At 40.4% G+C, this 19038-nt stretch overlaps 1 protein-coding gene across 2 annotated transcripts in view; it reads right to left on the bottom strand.

Annotated features, from left to right (window-relative positions):
- SH3RF2 (SH3 domain containing ring finger 2) overlaps positions 1-19038 on the bottom strand; it is a 128577-nt gene that overhangs the window by 54584 nt on the left and 54955 nt on the right. For both annotated transcript variants that reach the window (XM_027771664.1, XM_027771665.1), the window contains exons 2-4: positions 13294-13563; positions 9546-9641; positions 1638-1961 (exon numbers count right to left, since the gene is read on the bottom strand). In XM_027771664.1, the coding sequence (XP_027627465.1) occupies positions 1638-1961; positions 9546-9641; positions 13294-13563 (690 nt within the window). The remainder of the gene's footprint in view (positions 1-1637; positions 1962-9545; positions 9642-13293; positions 13564-19038) is intronic.

Here is a 19038-nt window from a genome sequence, read left to right as displayed (position 1 = left end):
GGAATGTACGTCTAAAGAAGTGTTTGCAATGTGAGTGTAGGAAGTTGCATGCCTTTTAATGCAAGGAGAGTGTCTATGGAGGAGAGAGAGTGTGTGTGTGTGTGTAGTGTAGGTGGTGGGCAGAATTACATGAGCAGCCAGCCTGCCAGAGATCCCGAGAGAGGTATGTGATATGAAGTGTTGTAGGAAGCAGTTGTTTTCCTTTCAGACCAGCACACAGGTCTTTGAGGAGCCCTTGACTTTCTCCTTCTTCCTTGTCTTGTTAAAAAGGGATTAGATCCAATTAAGCCATTTAATCCCAAGGTAGAAATTCATGTTTAAAAACAAGATTTACAGCTTCTGGGGGGCGGGAGGAATCCGTGCAAGTTGAGGTTTGTCCTTTCAAGTTGCCACCTGCATGGTTCCAAAGAGTGTTTTTAGCTGAATCCCCAACATGCAGTTCTTCTTAATTACTTTGCTTCATACCTCTGCTCCTTCATCTTTTCAAGTACCCTTCAACCTAAACAGCCACATGCTGTTAGAAGTACTTCAGCTTCTGGACTGCGGCAACTGCTCCTTGGCTTATCTCCCTTCAGTTGGTAAGTCAGTGACCAGGGTTAGTAATAATCACGGGAGGAGAGCCAAGGCTTTGTATGTGCCAGCATCATTGTGCTAAGCACTTTACATACATTATCTTATTAGATGCGCCATATGAAAGCCCGGGGCTGGCCTCATGAGTGTGTGATTTGTGTAGTCACACAGGGCCCTTCGTTTAGTTTAATACTCTGCTACTGTCAATTTGGAGTTCTTTTTTTACTTTTTTCTTTATTTGTGATAGCTAGCATATGTATACATGAAAAAGAGAGAGAGAGAGAGAGGGAGAGGGAGTAAAAGAGGGAGAGAAGAGCCCTCCACAGGGTCACACTGCAGTCTCCTTCGTTTGGTTCTCCAGTGTCTGGGCACTTTGGATCCTGGGCACTCCTGTGCATACGTGGTGTGTTTCAGGCTGACCGGACTGGGGATTTGCACTGTGGTCACCATGTGGGATCTAGCATCTCTTTGAGCAGTGCAATACCGTTGTGCCAAAGAGCTGGCCCACGATCTTGAAAATTTTAAGCATTTTTGAGCAAGTGACTTGTGTTTTCATTTCTGCACTGGGTCTTACAAATTGTGTAGTCAGTCCTGAGAACACTCTAAACCCATAGTTTCTTTTTGTTTCTATTCATATGATGCCTAGTGCCTTGCCAGAGGATAGGGCAGTAAATCTCACACTGTGATGCCAAAAACTTGTCTGGAAAAATAGATGCAATTGTCTTTTTGGAGGGAAGTTCTTTAAGGGACAGGAACCATGTCATGGCACATAGCATGGGGAAGAAAAGTATCTGAGAATTTGGGCAAGTTGCTTAATTCTTATAGCTTCAGTTTCCTCATCTGTATAATGGGGATGATAGTAATAATAATAATAACATGGAACTCACTGGCTGTTCAAGAATGAAATGAGATCATGTGTATACAGCTCTGATATGTAACACATAGGACATTAGTTATGAAAACATTATGGGTGTGTAGCAAGCACAGAACATCAATTATTCTTTGTGACATGGTGCAGATCCCTTGTCCAACTCCACCATACCTTCATCCCAGGGATTATTCCCTACCTGCCCTGCAGAACTGGGAGGGATGTCTGCTTTCTCCATGTGCTGGGTGATCACAGAGGGGTTGCTGGAGCTGATAAGCACTGGGGTGCTGATTTCTACCATCTGGCGCCCTGAAGGAGAATGGACCATCCGGTTGAGAGTGTTCAGAGCCGTTGTGATGGAGAACTGCCCGGGCGCCTTCCTCCTGGACCCTGGGCCCCTACGGAGGGTGGGTATATTGGTTGCTTTGCCTCTGGAGGGTGAGGGCACCAAGGACAGGCTTTTTGAGTGGGATGACTGCCGGCCTTTGTTCTTCTCCAAGAGGTGTCTTGCAGTGAGGTTTGGCTGAAAAGACAAAAGGTCCAATAAGAAGTTAGTCTTCCTGATCCCATGTGAGTAGCTAAGTCCTACCCAGGCTAGTCTGAAGCCAAGTCGGATGCCAGTCCCTTAGTAAGTGGTTCAGATGACCATCACTAGAAACTTTTATTCTATACCTTTTAGTCAGCTGATAAATCAACTTCAAAAAAAAATCAACTTTAAAAATAAAAATAGAAAAGCCTTGGTTTATTGAGTTTACAAACATACCAGTGGTTTAACAACTAGCTAGCAAAGTTCTGAAATGTAACAACCAGCTCTTGTGATCTAGTACCAGCTAACTCTAGCACAGCACGGTGTTATGATCTGCTTTCCTGGTATATAAGGGGATTTCAAGAAGTTCATGAAAAAATGGAATTAAAGTGTGATTCTGTTCTGGTGCAAAAAGATTTTGAAATTCATGCATCATTTAAAAAATATTATTTTCTTTATTTTATTCATCATTATTGTTATTTTTAATTTGACCAGAGCAACACACACACACACACACACACACACACACACACACACACAGAGAGAGAGAGAGAGAGAGAGAGAGAGAGAGAAAGAAAATGAGAAAGCAAGCTGCCAGGTCTGGGACTTGAACCATGTGGGAGTCCAGTGCCTTAACCACTACACCACCTGCTGGCCCCAAGACAAAGAATTTTAAAGATGATGTAGTTTGTGCATCAAGAAACTTTTACTATTGTGGAAAAAACAAAAACAAAAACAAAAACCTAAAACTAAGTAGGGGAGTGGACACTATTATGTCTACTTTAAAAATGAGAAAGTTGAAATTTAGCAGGGGTGACAAATGACAGAGTGAGCTTATAAACAACTAAAAAAGAAATATCAGATTGTAACAAGTGTTCTGATGTGACAGAGAGCAATTGGGGGTGGCAGCTACTTTAGATTGGTTAGGGGGGGTGATCAAAAAAGACCACTGAGGGGAACCAGCAGTTAGCGTAATGGCTATGTCGCTGGACTCCCACGTAGTCGACCGCGGTTCGTGTCCCGGACCCGGTGGCTTAAAAAACTCACGCCGGGCGCGTGTGCGTGCATGCCCAAGATCCCGAGAGGAGAATGGAGAAGAAGGGATTGCGGCGTGACCATCCCCCCTGGGGGGTGATTTCTCGCTTTCTGTCTCTATGTCTCTCTCTGTCTGTCTGGCGAGCGCACGCGCCCTACAGTGAAAATCTCTCAAAAAAAAAAAAAAAAAAAAGACCACTGAGAAAGTGACATTTAAGCTGAGACAACAGACAAAAAAGAGCTAGCCACATGAACATGGAGGTAAGAACATGCCAGGTGTGGAGAGGGGGAGGTATAAGCTAATGGAAAGCCCTAAAGAGGGAAGGAGCCTGAGAAAGGGACAGAAGAAAGTTACAGAAGTCTGGATCAGAGAAGTAAAGCAAAGGTGATAAAAGAGGAGGCCACAGAGGCAGGCAGTGGCCCAATCATGGGGTCCTGGGGAGCTTCAAGCCTTGGGCAAGATTGAGGCAGAGGTGACATGATCTGATTTATGCTTTCAAATGCTCATGCTACAGGTAGGCAGTTTCCTACAAAGTTAAACACACACTTAGCATCTGACCCAGTAATCCCACTCCTGAGTAATTACCCAAGAGAATGATACAGTAGGCTCATCCCAAAACCAGTATTCAAAAGTTTATAGCATCTGTATTCTTACTTGTCAAGAACTGGATACAAACCCAATGTCTTTATCTGCAGAATGAATAAACAAACTCTGGTACATCCATGCAATGGAACACTACTTAGCAAACACTCGTAAGAAAAAAAAAAAAAAAAAAAAAAAAAGAACTCATGCTACCCAAACAACATGGATGAATCTCAACGCATTATGTGAAATGAAAGAAGCCAGACGAACACCACTACATTCTGTATACTTCCATTCATTTGGCATTATGGAGTATGAAATGTATCAGAGCAGAAAACAGAGCAGCGTTTGCCAGAGGATGGGAATCAGGGAAAAAGGTGTAGCATGAGGAATTTTTTGTTGTTGTTGGGGGTGGAGGTGTTAGGATTATTCTGTATCTTGATTGTAGTGTGGTTAAACAATTGTATGCATTTGTCAACACTTAGAACTGGGCACCAAAAAGAGTAAACTTTACTGTAGTAGAGTAAATGTAAACAAAAAATCAAAAGCTTATTTTGGCTCTTATTCAGATGTTCCAGGATAGAAGTAGGGAGATCAATGAGGACGTCATTGACATTGTTTAGGTGAGCTCCAACGTAGCCTGGACTAGGAACAATGCCGTCTGTTCTCTGGAGCACTCATTTCTCCATTTTCCATCCAGTAAGAGGACAATGCACACTACTTGAATAAGTACGGTTCTTTATGGCCATTCACAGCTCTCGTGAAATGGTTAACTTTTTCTGTTTAGACATAATTGTTCTCTCCCTAGAATAATTATGTCCACCATCAACTTCTTTCTTCCTTCTCTCTTTTTTCTTTCTCTTTCTTTTTCTTTTCCTTTCTTTCTTTTTTCTTTCTTAAATACTGGAGTGGGCACTGAGGAAGGGAGAGAGAAAGCCCCCCTCCCAACAGGTACTGGTCATGGCTGCACTGCTTTTTCCTCCAACATTCCTTCCTGTCTGGATCATGGGCACATGTGTGCGTACCCAGTGTGTTTTACAAGCTGTTGGGGCCAGGACTTGAACACTTATAAGCCACGTGGAATTTGGCTTCTTCTGAGCAGTGCTAACCTCTGTGTTAAGTAACTGACCCAACATCAACTTCTCTTTTAGTAATATTGACAAAGGGCACCATGAGATTATGCAGCTGGTCAGTCCTCTGTCAACGTGATGAATAGCTCAGCTGAGGAAGGACTGCAGGTCTCTCAGACTTGCACCAACTCATTTCGAGAATATCCTTGAGGTTCACTGAGCTGGTAAAATCCAGGTAGGCCCCCACTGGAAAAGTCCTGACCCAAGAGTGAGCTAAGTTTAGTGTCTGCTTTAGCTCCTTTGTATGCAGGTGTGATCCAATAAATCAAATGGTATGTTAACAAGAAAAACCTGTTTATGCCTAAAAAAGCACACCACTCTGGTAAGGAGCCTTCTTTCCTTCCAATTGCTTTGTATGGCACTGGTAATTCAAAGCTTATTTAAAGAGTTCTCAGCAAGTGCTGGTCTTAATGAAATGACTGGAGTCAAAATTTAAGTACTGCTTTAAAAAGCTCAATTTAGATTTCGAGTAATTTTTGAAAACCAGGTTCCCAGATTAGAGAAACTACTTGATTATCTTTTCCCCTTCCTAGCAATTAGGAGAACAAATGAAGCCATGGCTAGTTCGATGATAATCTTGAGGATTCTTGTAATCACCAATTTTAGAGGTGAAGTGGTAGGGAGAGAATCTAAATGAATAATAATAAAATGAAGAAATCTTGGGAAAAAGTGTTTCATAAATGGGTAATAAAATGAGTGGTGCTTTTTCCTTCCAGCGTTATGAAGAAGCATTTCAAAATAATACAGGAGATTATGCAAAAATTTAAGCACCTTCTATGTGTCTAGCTAAGTAATAATTGCAGCTTGTCTCTGTCCTTGGAGAGCTAACCATTGTCTTCCAATCAGCAGAATTGGTCTTGAGCAAATGTTGCTTGACCCAGCAAATGGCTCCACCCTGACCTAGGCAGAGCAGTCTTTGAGAAACCCAAATCTCATTGGGTCACTGCCTCTCTCATACCTTTCCATGGCTTTTGCTGACCTTTGGGTCAAATCTGAACTTGTTATGATACGGCAGAGGCAATGATGTTCCCTAAACATTCCATGTGTCCCTCACACATGGGGAACTTCTCTATACTTCTCAGCTGACTCGAAGTCAGGTGGGTCATGTGACTGACTCAGGGCGATGGCTGTGAATGAGAGTGGTACATTTCACTTCTGAGGTCAAGTGTTTAATTATTGATACACAACTCGCTCTTCACTCTTCCTCTACCACAGAAATCAAAAAGTCCACCTGTACCAGATGGTGCAGCAACAAGATGGCCCAGCCTCATTATCTGGGTTCCTGAGAGACTGTGTACAAACCCTCTCACCATCCTGTGTTGAACTTATGAAATGGGTGAGAAAAAAGATTTTCCTTGTGAAGCCACTGAGACTTTAGTGCTGTTTATTACAGGATAACCAGTCTATCCTGACCATACGGTCCTCTGCGATATGTCTTCCATTCCCTTGTCCAGCTTTGTTCTTGGTTCCTTTCTTATTCTCTAACCTCTAGCCCTGGTATTCTTTTGCTCCCTGGGATAGTACATACTTCTTCATCATATAGGACTTTTGTACATGCTATCTCCATTCCCTAAAATGCTCTTCCCTCCAAACCTAACTATTTAACTTTAACCATCTGTCAGGTCACGGCATAAATGACATTTATGGATCCTCCCCATTCATGTACGTTGCATATCATGACCCTGTAACACCTCTCTTCAGTTCACTCTTTGCATCATTCGTCCTATTTGTATTGGGTTGTCAGAAAAGTCATGACACATTTTTGCATAGAAAAACAGAAAAAAAAAATGTCATGACTTTTCTGACAACCCTAATAATTACTTGAATAATGTCTGGCTTTACAATCTCTCAGAGTAGGGACCCCTATCTGTCTTGTGTCTTTATAACTTTATAGCTCAACACAGCAGGTACTAAATAAAAAATTCATTGAATGATTGAATATATGTTTAGAACAAAGTCACACTGAATGGTTTGTGCTCTCTCTCTCTCTTTTTGGTGGTAATTTTTTTTTTTTTACATTTTTTTTTCGCTATAAGGCACGTGCGCTCGCCAGACAGAGAGAGACAGAGAGACAGAAAGCGAGAAATCACCCCCCCAGGGGGGATGGCCATGCCGCAATCCCTCCTCCTCCATTCTCCTTTTGGGATCTTGGGCACGCACGCACACGCGCCTGGCATGAGTTTAAGCCACCGGGTCCGGGACGCGAACCGTGGTCGACTACGTGGGAGTCCAGCGACATAGCCATTATGCTAACTGCTGGTTCCCCGGTGGTAATTTTGACCATTTTCCAAATAGTTTTCATTCATTGATTCATGTGTTAAGATAATTATTTTTTTAAAAAAATGCAGTCCTTGTTCTGTGTTTTCATTCATTTATTCATATGTTAAGCTAATTTTTTTTTTTTTCCAAATGCAGTCCTTGTTGTGTTAGACTAAGCCTGTGAAGTACAACCAACACACTGGTCAGGTACTCAGAGAAGAACAAGACCACTGAGAGGCCAATCAGTCGTTGAAATTTTAATTAAAAATAGAGTGTCAATCTGAGCTTTTGAACAAGTAGAGGGAATTGGGTGGGTATACCTGGAAGGGATCTCAACAAGAGGAAAAAGTACTAGAAATGAGTACTATCATTCAGTAGAGACCCTAAAAAGACCAGCCTCCTCAGAACTTTTCTCCCTCCCCCTCTCTCCCTGTAGTTGCTCATCCCTTCAACACTGATTGTGTGGAAGGAGCGTGGGGAACTTTCAAAGCTGGACAATACTCTGGATACACTGTTCATTCCAGACTCTGCTTTGGTGCTCATGAATGGAAGAACTGGTCCTTCAATTATGCCTCTATTCTGTTTCCACTCTGCTCTCCTTGAGGGTGGAGAGCATGGCTTTTACTTTTTTCATAGTTCTCCACTACTCATTTTTAATGCTTTATGCATAGTAAGCATCCAGTAAATGCTGTTAAACAATTTAAAAGCTCTCTTTTAAATTTGTAATGACTTGCTCCAAGCTAGGGTGAGTTTCATGGCTAACAAGGTTAGAGATGACAGATTATATTGTTATACTGGAGAAATAGGTAGATAATAGCACATTTTCTTTCTTTTTAAAAAGTAGATTAAAAAACCCCAGAAGTAATAAATATATGCTTATTTGATTTAGAAAATACAGGATGGCAGAAGAAAATGAAAAACACATCTAGAATCTTACTATCTAGTGATCGCTACTGTTAGTATTTTGGTATATATCTTCCTAGTCCTTTATTTATATCTATCTCTCTCTCTCTCTCTATCTATATATATACACACACATATATATTTAGAATTATTTATTTTTATTATGCTATTATTACTTTTTAATTTGACCAGAGAGAGACAGAGAGAGAGAGAGAGAGAGAGAGAAAGGGAAAATAGGAAAGTAAGCCACCAGGTCCAGGACTCAAACCATGGTAGGACATGTGGGAGTCCAGGTGCCCCAACCACCACACCATCTGCTAGTCCCATACATATGTATTTAGAAAGCTGGTTTAATAGATTTCAATTTATTTTTTATTGTGTAACAAACAGATAACATGTGTCATCTTAACTTTTTTTTTTTAACGAGAGGAAGAGAGGAAGCCTCACAACTAGTTAGCATTACGGGCATGTGCAGCCATGTAGAGTGTCTTCAGGTTGGGTTGAGGACTGAACCTAAGTAAGCCTCCTTTGTGGCTTCCAGCCACCCAAATAGCGATGCTACCTGTGTGCCATCTTTTCCTTTAAAAATTAAAAAAAAAATTTAAGGTGTACAGTCCAGTAATGTTAAATATATTTGCATTGTTATGAAACAGGTCCCCAGACCGTTTTCATCTTGCCAATATGAAACTCTATACCCATCAAGTTAGTGTATGTTGTGCACGTGCATGTACACATGTGTGGTGTTTTAGACATGATCTGTTTATGTCAGGATCTTCCTTCCTTAATCTTCCAAGTAGCTGGGACTACAGGTGTACAACACCACACTCAGCTTTTTAGGGTAGGTGAGGAATCAAACCCAGGCCTCCCATGTAGCCTCAGCTTACTAAGGAGCAGCATTTAATATGTGCTACCACAGTTGGACTTAAAATATTTTTTAAACATAACAATAAATCATACATCTTTTTGTAATATCAAATATTTTGTGATGTTAAATATTATTCTCCAACATTATTTTTGATTGGTACTTTTTATAAATCACTGTAATTTTTTAGAACTAAATCTTGATGGTTGGCATTTTAAATTATTTCTATTTTTTTTCCAGCATGATATAGAATGCTATGGTGAACATTTTTGCACATTATATATTTCTATCTTTTTATACTTGTTTAAATATTTTCTTTTTTTAAAAAAAATTATTTATTTAATTTTATTTATTCATTCATTTATTTTAGTTTGACCAGAGAGAAAGGAAGTAAGAAAGCATGCAACCAGGTCTGGGACTCGAACCATGGCCAGCCATGTGGGATTGTCCAGCGCCTTAACCACCATGCCACCTGCTGGTCCTCTCTTGTTTAAATAATTTCTTCCAGTAAACTCTCAGATATACAACTACTGACTCAAAAGAAGTATATATTGTGAAGGTTTTTGATCTAAGTTTATTTGAGTTTGAATATGAGACTTCACCAATTTACATTTCAATTCTATCAGCAGTATCAAAAAGGCTCATTTTCTGGCTTGTCAGAATGGGTATTATTATCTGGCATTTTTTCTTTAGGGACTTTAGTTCTGAAATAAGCCTCCTATCAAAGAGGACTTGTTATCAGGCACTGCTGTGGCACATGCATATTTCTGAGGAAGTTTGAATCACAGGTGATCTTGATACTCACGTACCTCTACAAACAAGATAGGGAAGATGCCCACTTTATCTCCCAACTTGCCTTCTGCCCAGTTCTCATCCACTCGGCTGAGCACAGTGATGATGTCATCCTGAAAGAGAACATGTCATGGTCACCATTTGCTCCCTGTTTTCAGGTGATAGGCATTTTTAACGGAGATCAGTTTAAAATCCCAGATGGTGTAAGGTGCGAGGAATGTAACTCTTAATGACTTAATTAGGAAATTTTCCTGCTAAAATGAACTTTCTCCATAAAGGGCAGCAAGCCACAAGAAGAGATGAAATAATTTGGAGGTTCAGTGGAATCCAGTAGGAAAACATGGATCTGTTTCTAATTTTAAATCACCTGCAGAAGCCAAGCTTTTCATTTAATCTGATAGAGAAATCAAGATGGAAGCCATAAAGAGATTTACTTTTAGCTTAGCAACGAATGCATTTTATCTATTTGAAGACTTTTAGAACCTATTCAATTTTTAGTGTATCAAACATAAAGCAGCTTTGTCTTCAAAACCTTTTTTTTTTTTGAAAAGTTTTTGCTATAGGGCACGTGCGCTTGCCAGAAAGACAGAGAGAGACAGAAAGCGAGAAATCACCCCACAGGGGGGCTGGCCACACCGCAATCCCTTCTCCTCCGATCTCCTCTAGGGATCTTGGGCACGCACGCACACACACCCGACATGAGTTTAAGCCACCAGATCCGAGACTCGAACCATGGTCAACTACCTGGGAGTCCAGCGACATAGCCATTACACCAACTGTTGGTCCCCAAAAACTGTTAATGGAAAGTTATATATAAATTTCTAGAAACATTTGAAAATATTGATAAGGAAACAGGGAAAAAATTGTACCATAAGATAGATAGAATCACTGTTAACAGGGTAGTTAACACATATTCTTCCAGTTTTTTTCTATCAATAACATATAAACATATGGATAAACATCCACTCACGCACACAATAAAGTGCATACATCTTAAGGTGTAAAGTGTGAGGAAGTTTCACACTTGAATATTCATGAAATCCCCATCCAGATCAAGATATAGAACCTTTCAGCACCTTTGGGCCCTTTGAGTCCTTTCTCATCATCTGTCAAGAGGCAACCACTATTCTGATTTCTAGCATAATACACTCATTTTACTTGTTCTTCTTTTGAGTTTTCTTTCCTTCCATGAGAGAGGGGAAGAGACAGGCACTTCAGTAAGGTCGTCCCATGTGATCTGACTCCAAGTCAACCAGGATCATGGGCATGGGAGGTGCACCTGCTGTGCACAAGGAGACCTGAAGATGTGAACTCAGGACCTTCCCATGTGGACTCAGCATCACGAAGTGTTGTGTTGCTACTGGGCCACTGTGGTTGCCCCAGTTTACCTATTCTTGTACTTCACACAAATGAAGTCTCACAGGGATTTCTACTTACCACCATAAGAGGAACACCTTTCCATGTCCATGCATGCTCATCAGTCTAAACCTGTTCATTAATCCACTAAAGACTTTCTCATCTCTCGGACCTTTCATTCCATGCTCCTCAGAAATTGAATTTTGTCCAAATCTAAATTCATTACTGCATTGTATCTTTCCTTAGCTTTCTCTGTCCTTACTACAATTTGCAATTCCAAATATATAGGTTATTATTTTTTTATGTCTGTTCACCTCATCAAACCATCAACTCCATGTGTGCACACCTGTGTCCATGTCATCCTCTCTGTTCTCCCCAGCACCTGACACCTACTCATCTTTACTAGTCATCCAGTAAATATTTCTTGAATACATACACTCATGAATGAATACATAAGTGTGTGAATAAATTGTACAATTTACTGTGATAGAAAGCCCTGGGGAAAATAACCAGTTTTCAGAAGGGAGATCCTGAGTTTATTTTAGACATGCTGAGTCTAGAAAGACCATGAGATTTAGACTTCCTAGGGAAGTCTCAGCACTCTACAGCCTTCCAGAATGGATCGAACCCTCTCTTCTGGTTTCTTTTTCATAATTTATCACTTATGTGTCTGCTTCTTCTGCTAGACTCTCAGCTCTGTGACGGTAGGGACAATGACCTCACATTGTCCCCAGTGGCCATCTTGGCACATGGATGAGCTTATGGAATGAATGAGCCTGTAGAGTAAGTGTTCAAGTTTGCAAATTTCCAGATAATGCTTCCTATTCATGTCTTCCTCCAGCTGTGTCCTCAGAGCTCCATGTTCAATGCTTGGCACAAAATAAGCACTCAGTAAATATCTGTGGACCTGAACTGACTTTCCTCCAATTGTAGTCCAAATATAGACTTTGCAGATCAGGCGATAGAATGACCTCTTTAGGAGTCTCACTTTGAGGTGTCAAGATAATAATGAAGATCATGATTTAAAAATATGGAGAACAGAGAGTTTATCTAGTTTGAGAGAACCTGAAGTAAACCTCGTGTACGGTATTGGTGAAAGAAACGTATTTTACAAAAGACCTTTTCTGAGCTACTGTTTTAAGGCCAGGTCATGTATTTATATTTGGGTCTATGAGCCAACTTTGGTTCTATGAGAAAATTTGAATGTTTAAGGAATAATAGGTGCTTCATTCAAGAAGGTAAAGTGGTCTAGACTTTCATAGACTTGTTATTTGAAAATGGTGAAGGATTATTCAATGAAAAAGGGCAAAAAAAACTTAGGGTAATTAGTGTGCATGGAAAATATGGCTTGTAAGAGACTATTTGGGTATAAAGGTGTGATGTTACTGTGTGCGTTTGTGGTATTTTGAATGTTGTTTACAACAAAATAGATATTGTGAGTAGAAAAAAGTGACCACAATTTGGTCAGCAAGAGCACCTTCACAGATACATAATAAAATGTAGGAGTTTTGCATAGCACTTATCAAATTTTGGCTGTATTTTTCTGCCCACATATCTGTTTATCCCATTACTCTGCCAGGAGAGCAGGGACATGAGTTGTTTATTCTCTCTCCCTAGTGCTTGCAAAGAACAGTGCTGAAAAATGATTGTAGGTGAACAGATGAATGTATAAATGAATGTGTGAATGTTTATTTTTGTCATTTCAAGAGAAAAGGCTTAAGACTTTTCGTAAGGGCTGGCCTCCCATATGTAGTGTTTAAACGCTGTGCACAGGGAGCTGGATCTCACATGGCCAACTGCAGTTCAAATTCTGACTCCAGAGGCTTGAAAAACATGCTGGGCTTGTGTGTGTATGTATGCCTCAAATACTAATGGGATAGAGAAATAGAGGAAAGTTAAATTGAGGTGTGACCACATTCCACTGAGAGGTACTTTCTTTCTCTCTTCTTCATGAGTGCATATGCCCTCTGACAATACAAATTTAAAACAAAATTGAAGAATTAGGGACTGGCACATGGCGTGGTGGTTGGAGCACTGGACTTGCACATGACTGACTGCTGTTCAAGTCCTGGACCTGGCTGCTTGCTTTCTCACTTTTCCTTTCTCTCTCTGCTTCTCTCTGGTCAAATTGAATGATAATAATAATAATAAATAAAATAAAATAATTCTAAAAGACATCAAAGAAATAATTTCTATCTAACTCTTATAAGTAGATTTCTCTAGAGATTTCATTTCCATGTAGTTTGAATTATATACATATATGTGCACACACACACATACATACATATATACATTTATGCAAAAAATACATATAATTAAAAAAATCAGCAAATATTAAACAAACAACTTCAGGTTCTGCTACAGCCTTAAGTGGTCCCCAGAGATTTTGGTGGCCTCCCCGAATCTTACCTTAAGGAAGGTCAGGCAATCCTGGTTCTCACTCTTGTCCTTGTCTCGCAGGTCAAAGTTGTAGAGGGCCCTGCAGAGGGGGGGTGGCTGAGGCAGCTGCTTGATGACTTCCACGGAGCTGGCTGGGAAGACCCCACTGACTCCATTGATCTCCCCTTGGTACCAGTTCTCATCAAGCTGTCTCCGGAGGAGGATGACGTCTCCTTTATTAAACCTCAGGTCGCCAGGACTCTGCCCTCTGTAGTTGCATAAGGCCTTTGCTCGAGGCACCTGCAAGGGCACAGAACAATAAAGGATGGACACTAGACCCTTGAACAACACAAGTTCGAACTGCACAGGGCTGCTTATATGGAGTATTTTTCAATAAATGTATTGGAAAATACAAGGCAGCAATAGAAGGGTGTTTTCTCTTCCTATGATCTTCTTAATAATATATTATCTTTTTTCTAGCTTATTTTATTGCAAGAGTAGAGTATATTGTAAGAATACATGTAACATATAGAATATGGGTTTATGTTATCGGGAGGACTTCCAGTCAAGAGTAGGCTATGGTAGTTAAATTTTTCAAGAGTCAAAGTTATCTGTAGATTTTTAACCACATGAGAGATCTGTACTCCTGACGTCCATGTTGTTCCAATGTCAACTCTAGTTACCTTTGAGGCTGGAGGGACAGGGGTATAATGTTAATATTTAGTTGAGGACTTCCTGTGTGGAAAGGGTGTGAGTGAATTGTCTTGTGGAATGTACATCAGTAGCCCTTCAATATGAACACTTGTCCCCATTTGTAAGTATAGGACTGAGGCACAGAGTAGTTTAGCAACTTACTTGAAGTGACGCAGCTGGGTAATGGCAGATTGTGATCATAACCTAGGCCACCTGATTCTAGAGCCCTTGTTCTTTTTAAAAAAATATAATTTATTCAATTTTATTCATTATTATTATTTTTGATTTGATCAGAGAGAGAGTCACAGAGAGAGAGAGTGAGAGAGATAGAGAGAGACAGGGAGAGACAGAGAGAGAATGAGATAGCAAGCTGCTGGGTCCGGCACTCAAACCACAGTCAGCCATGTGGGAGTCCAGTGCCTCAACTACCACGACAACTGCTGGCAACCACATGAGAGATCTGTACTCCTGACGTCCATGTTGTTCCAATGTCAACTCTAGTTACCTTTGAGGCTGGAGGGACAGGGGTATAATGTTAATATTTAGTTGAGGACTTCCTGTGTGGAAAGGGTGTGAGTGAATTGTCTTGTGGAATGTACATCAGTAGCCCTTCAATATGAACACTTGTCCCCATTTGTAAGTATAGGACTGAGGCACAGAGTAGTTTAGCAACTTACTTGAAGTGACGCAGCTGGGTAATGGCAGATTGTGATCATAACCTAGGCCACCTGATTCTAGAGCCCTTGTTCTTTTTAAAAAAATATAATTTATTCAATTTTATTCATTATTATTATTTTTGATTTGATCAGAGAGAGAGTCACAGAGAGAGAGAGTGAGAGAGATAGAGAGAGACAGGGAGAGACAGAGAGAGAATGAGATAGCAAGCTGCTGGGTCCGGCACTCAAACCACAGTCAGCCATGTGGGAGTCCAGTGCCTCAACTACCACGACACCTGCTGGCCCATAGAGCCCTTGTTCTTAACCACTATGCCTGGGAGAGGGTTTTGGACTTGACCCCATAACTATGTGAACGTCAGTGTGTCAGTAACTTTTTCTAGTCTGAAAACGGGTTTTGTATTGAGTGACCATGGTCAAGTTATCTATTCCTCCTTCAACATTATTTATTAATAAAATGAAGTATTAATGGAACGCATATTTCATTAGGGTTGTGGTGAGGAATAAGTAGTATTCAAATTGCATTGAGCATCTTGCCCAGCATACGGTCTATGTGGAATAAATGGCATCCTTTATTGTCATTATTTATAATGGAGGGCTAGTGATATCAGTTCTACCTTCTCCTCAGTGTTGATGAGAAGAAAACAAGGTAAAGGCCACCTGAAAATAGAAAGTGCTACACGACAGTGATGCAACATAATTTGTCTTCAGCCCTCTCCAGAAAATGTAAACCTCACGAGTGTTTGACTCATTAGGAAGCTCAACTGAGACAAAGAAACAGTCAGAAATCATTCATCAGTTTAAAAAAATCAGCTCAGGAGTCATTCGTCAAATCATTTGTATGTATAAATAATTACTTAAGTCAAATGCATTTTTTTCTTTTCTAATTAAAACTGGTTTCTCCACCCACAAATGGCCTGACTCTGGTCTTGCTCAAAGTCAGCTTTGCACACCGAAACTTCTAACCGCTTCGGTTTAGTAGAAAGTCCTGGGACTGGACTTTATTTTGTGCTTTTCTGAGCAGCAGAGTGGTGTACCACTCTTGCCTACAGCAGTGCTGAGATTCATAATGGGGAGTAGGGAGGAATTAATTCAGGTCTTCAAGGATCTCTGAGTCTGCAATATTCATTTGAAAAGGGGATCCAAGCATCTTAGGGGTGGAGCCAAGACCTAACTTCACTTTGCTGGTAGGACAGTGGAGCTGTGCTTTTCTGCAGGTCCCAGACTATAGTAAGGAAAGCTCCAGGTTAGAAAGCAAAGGGAACACAGCTCATCCTTGGAAAGCTGGTAGGCAAGTTAGCAAAGACATATGTACTTGGGAATTTAATTCAATGTTGTGGATATAAATAGGAAATTGGTTAATAAATTATGATACATCCCAGCAAGAAAAAACTGCAGTCATTAAAATTGCTGATGTTGATCTATAATTAATAACCCTGAGTATTACTTGTAACATACAGAGGAGGTTAAAATGGTTACGTAGACTAGGTTTTTGTTATAAATACATATGTATATTTTTACCTGGGGAAAATGCTAGATAGCTGTACACAGCACTTTAAAAGTGGTTATTTCTAAGTGGTGAGATTTTCAAATATTAAACGTTTTCCCTAAGTGCTTAGCTGTATTTTCTATTTTTTCTACAGTGAAATAATTATATTGCTTATTAAAATTGGATAGTAAAAAAGACAACGAGGGACCAGCAGTTGGAGTAATGGCTATGTTGCTGGACCCCATGTAGTTGACCATGGTTGGAGTCCCGGACACGGCGGCTTAAACTCATGTTGGGTGCATGTGCATGCATGCCTGAGATCCCGAGAGGAGACTGGAGGAGAAGGAATTGCAGTGTGGCCATCGCCCCGGGGTGGGGTGGGGTGGTTTCTCGCTTTCTGTCTGTCTCTCTTTGTCTTTTTGGCGAGCACATGTGCCCCATAGCAAAAACCTCTCCAAAAAGAAAGACAGTGAATGAAACTGGGGTATGAGGAGTGAAAGGTACAGGTGGAATTTAGAAAGAAAATAAGTTGAGTAGGACAAGCAAACCATGTAACCACCTTTTGGGGAGAAGATGTTTCTTACCTGAGAAATAAGCAGGTAGAGAAGATGAGAATAGAGGATTTCTGAGAAAGGACCCACATATGCTAGATTTATAACGTCAGGTACATCAGGGAACAATAGTTGTCCCTCCGTAATTGTCCTCTCCAATTTTTCACTGTAATAAAAACCACATTTTTCTGGGTTCATGACTTATCTGGAATACTGGTCACATTTTCTAGCCTCCCTGGCAATTGAGTTCTGGCCACCTTGAGGCAGTGTCCTTTCTGAAGGAGATAGATTTTCTTTGTCCTTTCCTCCACCCTGCTTTGTGGGACACAGATGTGGTTCCTTAAACTTTAGCTGCCATCTAAATAATGAGGAAGAGGGCCACACCTGCAAAGGCAATGAAGGGGCTGCTATGCCCATCCTGGTCTATTTCATTTCCAGACTTAAGATGGAAAACCAAGGAAACTTCCATGTAGCTTAATGCCTTGTTTTATTTTATTTATTTATTTATTTATGTTTGTTTGTTTGTTTTTGTTTTTGATTTATGAAATGAAGAGAAAAAGAAAGTAAAGAAAAATGAAAAACAAAGATACCAAGTCTTTTTGGCTTTGCATAATAAGGATAGTATCAATAGCTAACATCTATTTAAAAATGTTAAAGTCTATTCCAATTTATTTCTTCAAAGATAGAAGAGAGATAAAGATAGACAGCTGCCCTCATACAGGGATCCATTCCCAGCCTTGGCCAGCCTGGATCGCGGGCACATGTGCTCGTTCCCAGTGTGCAGAGGGAGGCCCTGGGATGCAAGCCCGGGAACCTTCCAGGTGGGTCTAGTATCAGAGTGTTGAGTTACCGCTGTGCCACTGTCTGGGCCCCCTGTATACTGAGCATTTCTCCCTGTGTGCCAGATACCGTGCCAAACATTCTTCTGCATATTTTACTTAATTCTCACAAAAACCTTTGGATCATATATTAATTCTATTTCCAGTTTCCAGATCTGAAAACTGAGGAATCACAGAAGTTAAAAGTTGCCCACATTTAGAGACATCAGGTAGCAGGTGGTGTGGTGGTTAGAGTGCTGGATTCCCACATGGCTGACTGTGGTTCAAGACCTGGTGTCTTGAAAATTACAGCAAATAAATATTTTTTTTTCTTTTTTCTTTCTATTTTTTTTTTTTAAGTTGCTCAAATTCACAAAGCTAGAAAGTAGTGGATTTAAGATTTGAGCTCAGGTCTATATCAGCCTGAGCTCTTCACTGCTAAGACAGTGTTTATCAAAATGAAGTCTCTGGTCTGCCTGTATCAAATCTGGGAGATGTTAAAAATCACATCTCTGGACCTCACCCTTGACCTATTTGATTAGAATCTCTTGCAGTGGGATTCAAGCAGCTGCATTAAATTTATTTTTTATTTTTATTTTTTATCAAACTCCCTCACCATTCAAGTTTGATGTTATTGGTCTGAGCTATATCTCATTCTAACTCAAATGGGTGCAGTGGAATTTTGGTGTAGGCTTTTTAAACTGCCAACCTGTTTTCTTCCTTTCCCTTTTGGAAGATATTTCCAGTACAAGCAGCTTACGTATTTTAATGACTACTGAGAGAACATATTAAACTAAAATTGCACAAAATGCTTGAATTTCTTTGAAGATGCCTAAATGATAAAAGCTTGAGATAGTACTAATTGCCTAACCATCTTCATCTTTTCTCCATTTTCCTGCAACATAGGTAAGTATTATAGAAGTGATTATAAATTCTATTTTTAACATGAAGACCCTCTTCATCTTTTTTCCCTTCATTCTGGATAATTCCTCCCCTGGTATTCTCAGGTCTACATTCACACTTACGGAAAACATTGGCTTCCATAGTGCAAAGAGGGATGGAGGGAGAAAGGTGAGCAGGGAAAGGAGGGAGAGAAAGAGAGAGCAAGAGAGAGAGGGAGAGAGAAGGAGAGAAACAGTGCCTAAAATAGTGGGTAATTCTGAAGGGGAAGAAAATTGGGGCTCTGCCCAGCAACAGGAATTCTTCTTACATTATCACATTATTGTACTTACCAGATATTCTCTCACACATATGATCTCAAAACCCTATAAACTCTATTTTATTCATGAGGGCACAGAAGTCCTGAGGTAGTAAATGTCACCAGACAAAATCACACAGCCTGTGCGTGGCAGACCCACGACTTGCTGAGGCTCCTGTGACCTCAGGGCCCTGGCACTTTCTCCACTGTCATTGCTTTCCATTCAGCCAGAGTCACCTCACACGCATCTCCATCATAAAACTCATTTGAGGCTCTGTTTTGTAATCAAAATCTGAAGAGAGTGTGAATGCAATTTGCTTGCTGCTGGCTGTGTTAGCATGAATCATTGAAC

Source organism: Tupaia chinensis, unplaced genomic scaffold, assembly GCF_000334495.1.
Source record: "Tupaia chinensis unplaced genomic scaffold, TupChi_1.0 Scaffold000228_1, whole genome shotgun sequence".
Taxonomy (NCBI): domain Eukaryota; kingdom Metazoa; phylum Chordata; class Mammalia; order Scandentia; family Tupaiidae; genus Tupaia; species Tupaia belangeri.
The sequence above is the reverse complement of the archived record's forward strand: the minus strand, read 5'-3'. Positions and strand labels throughout refer to the sequence as shown.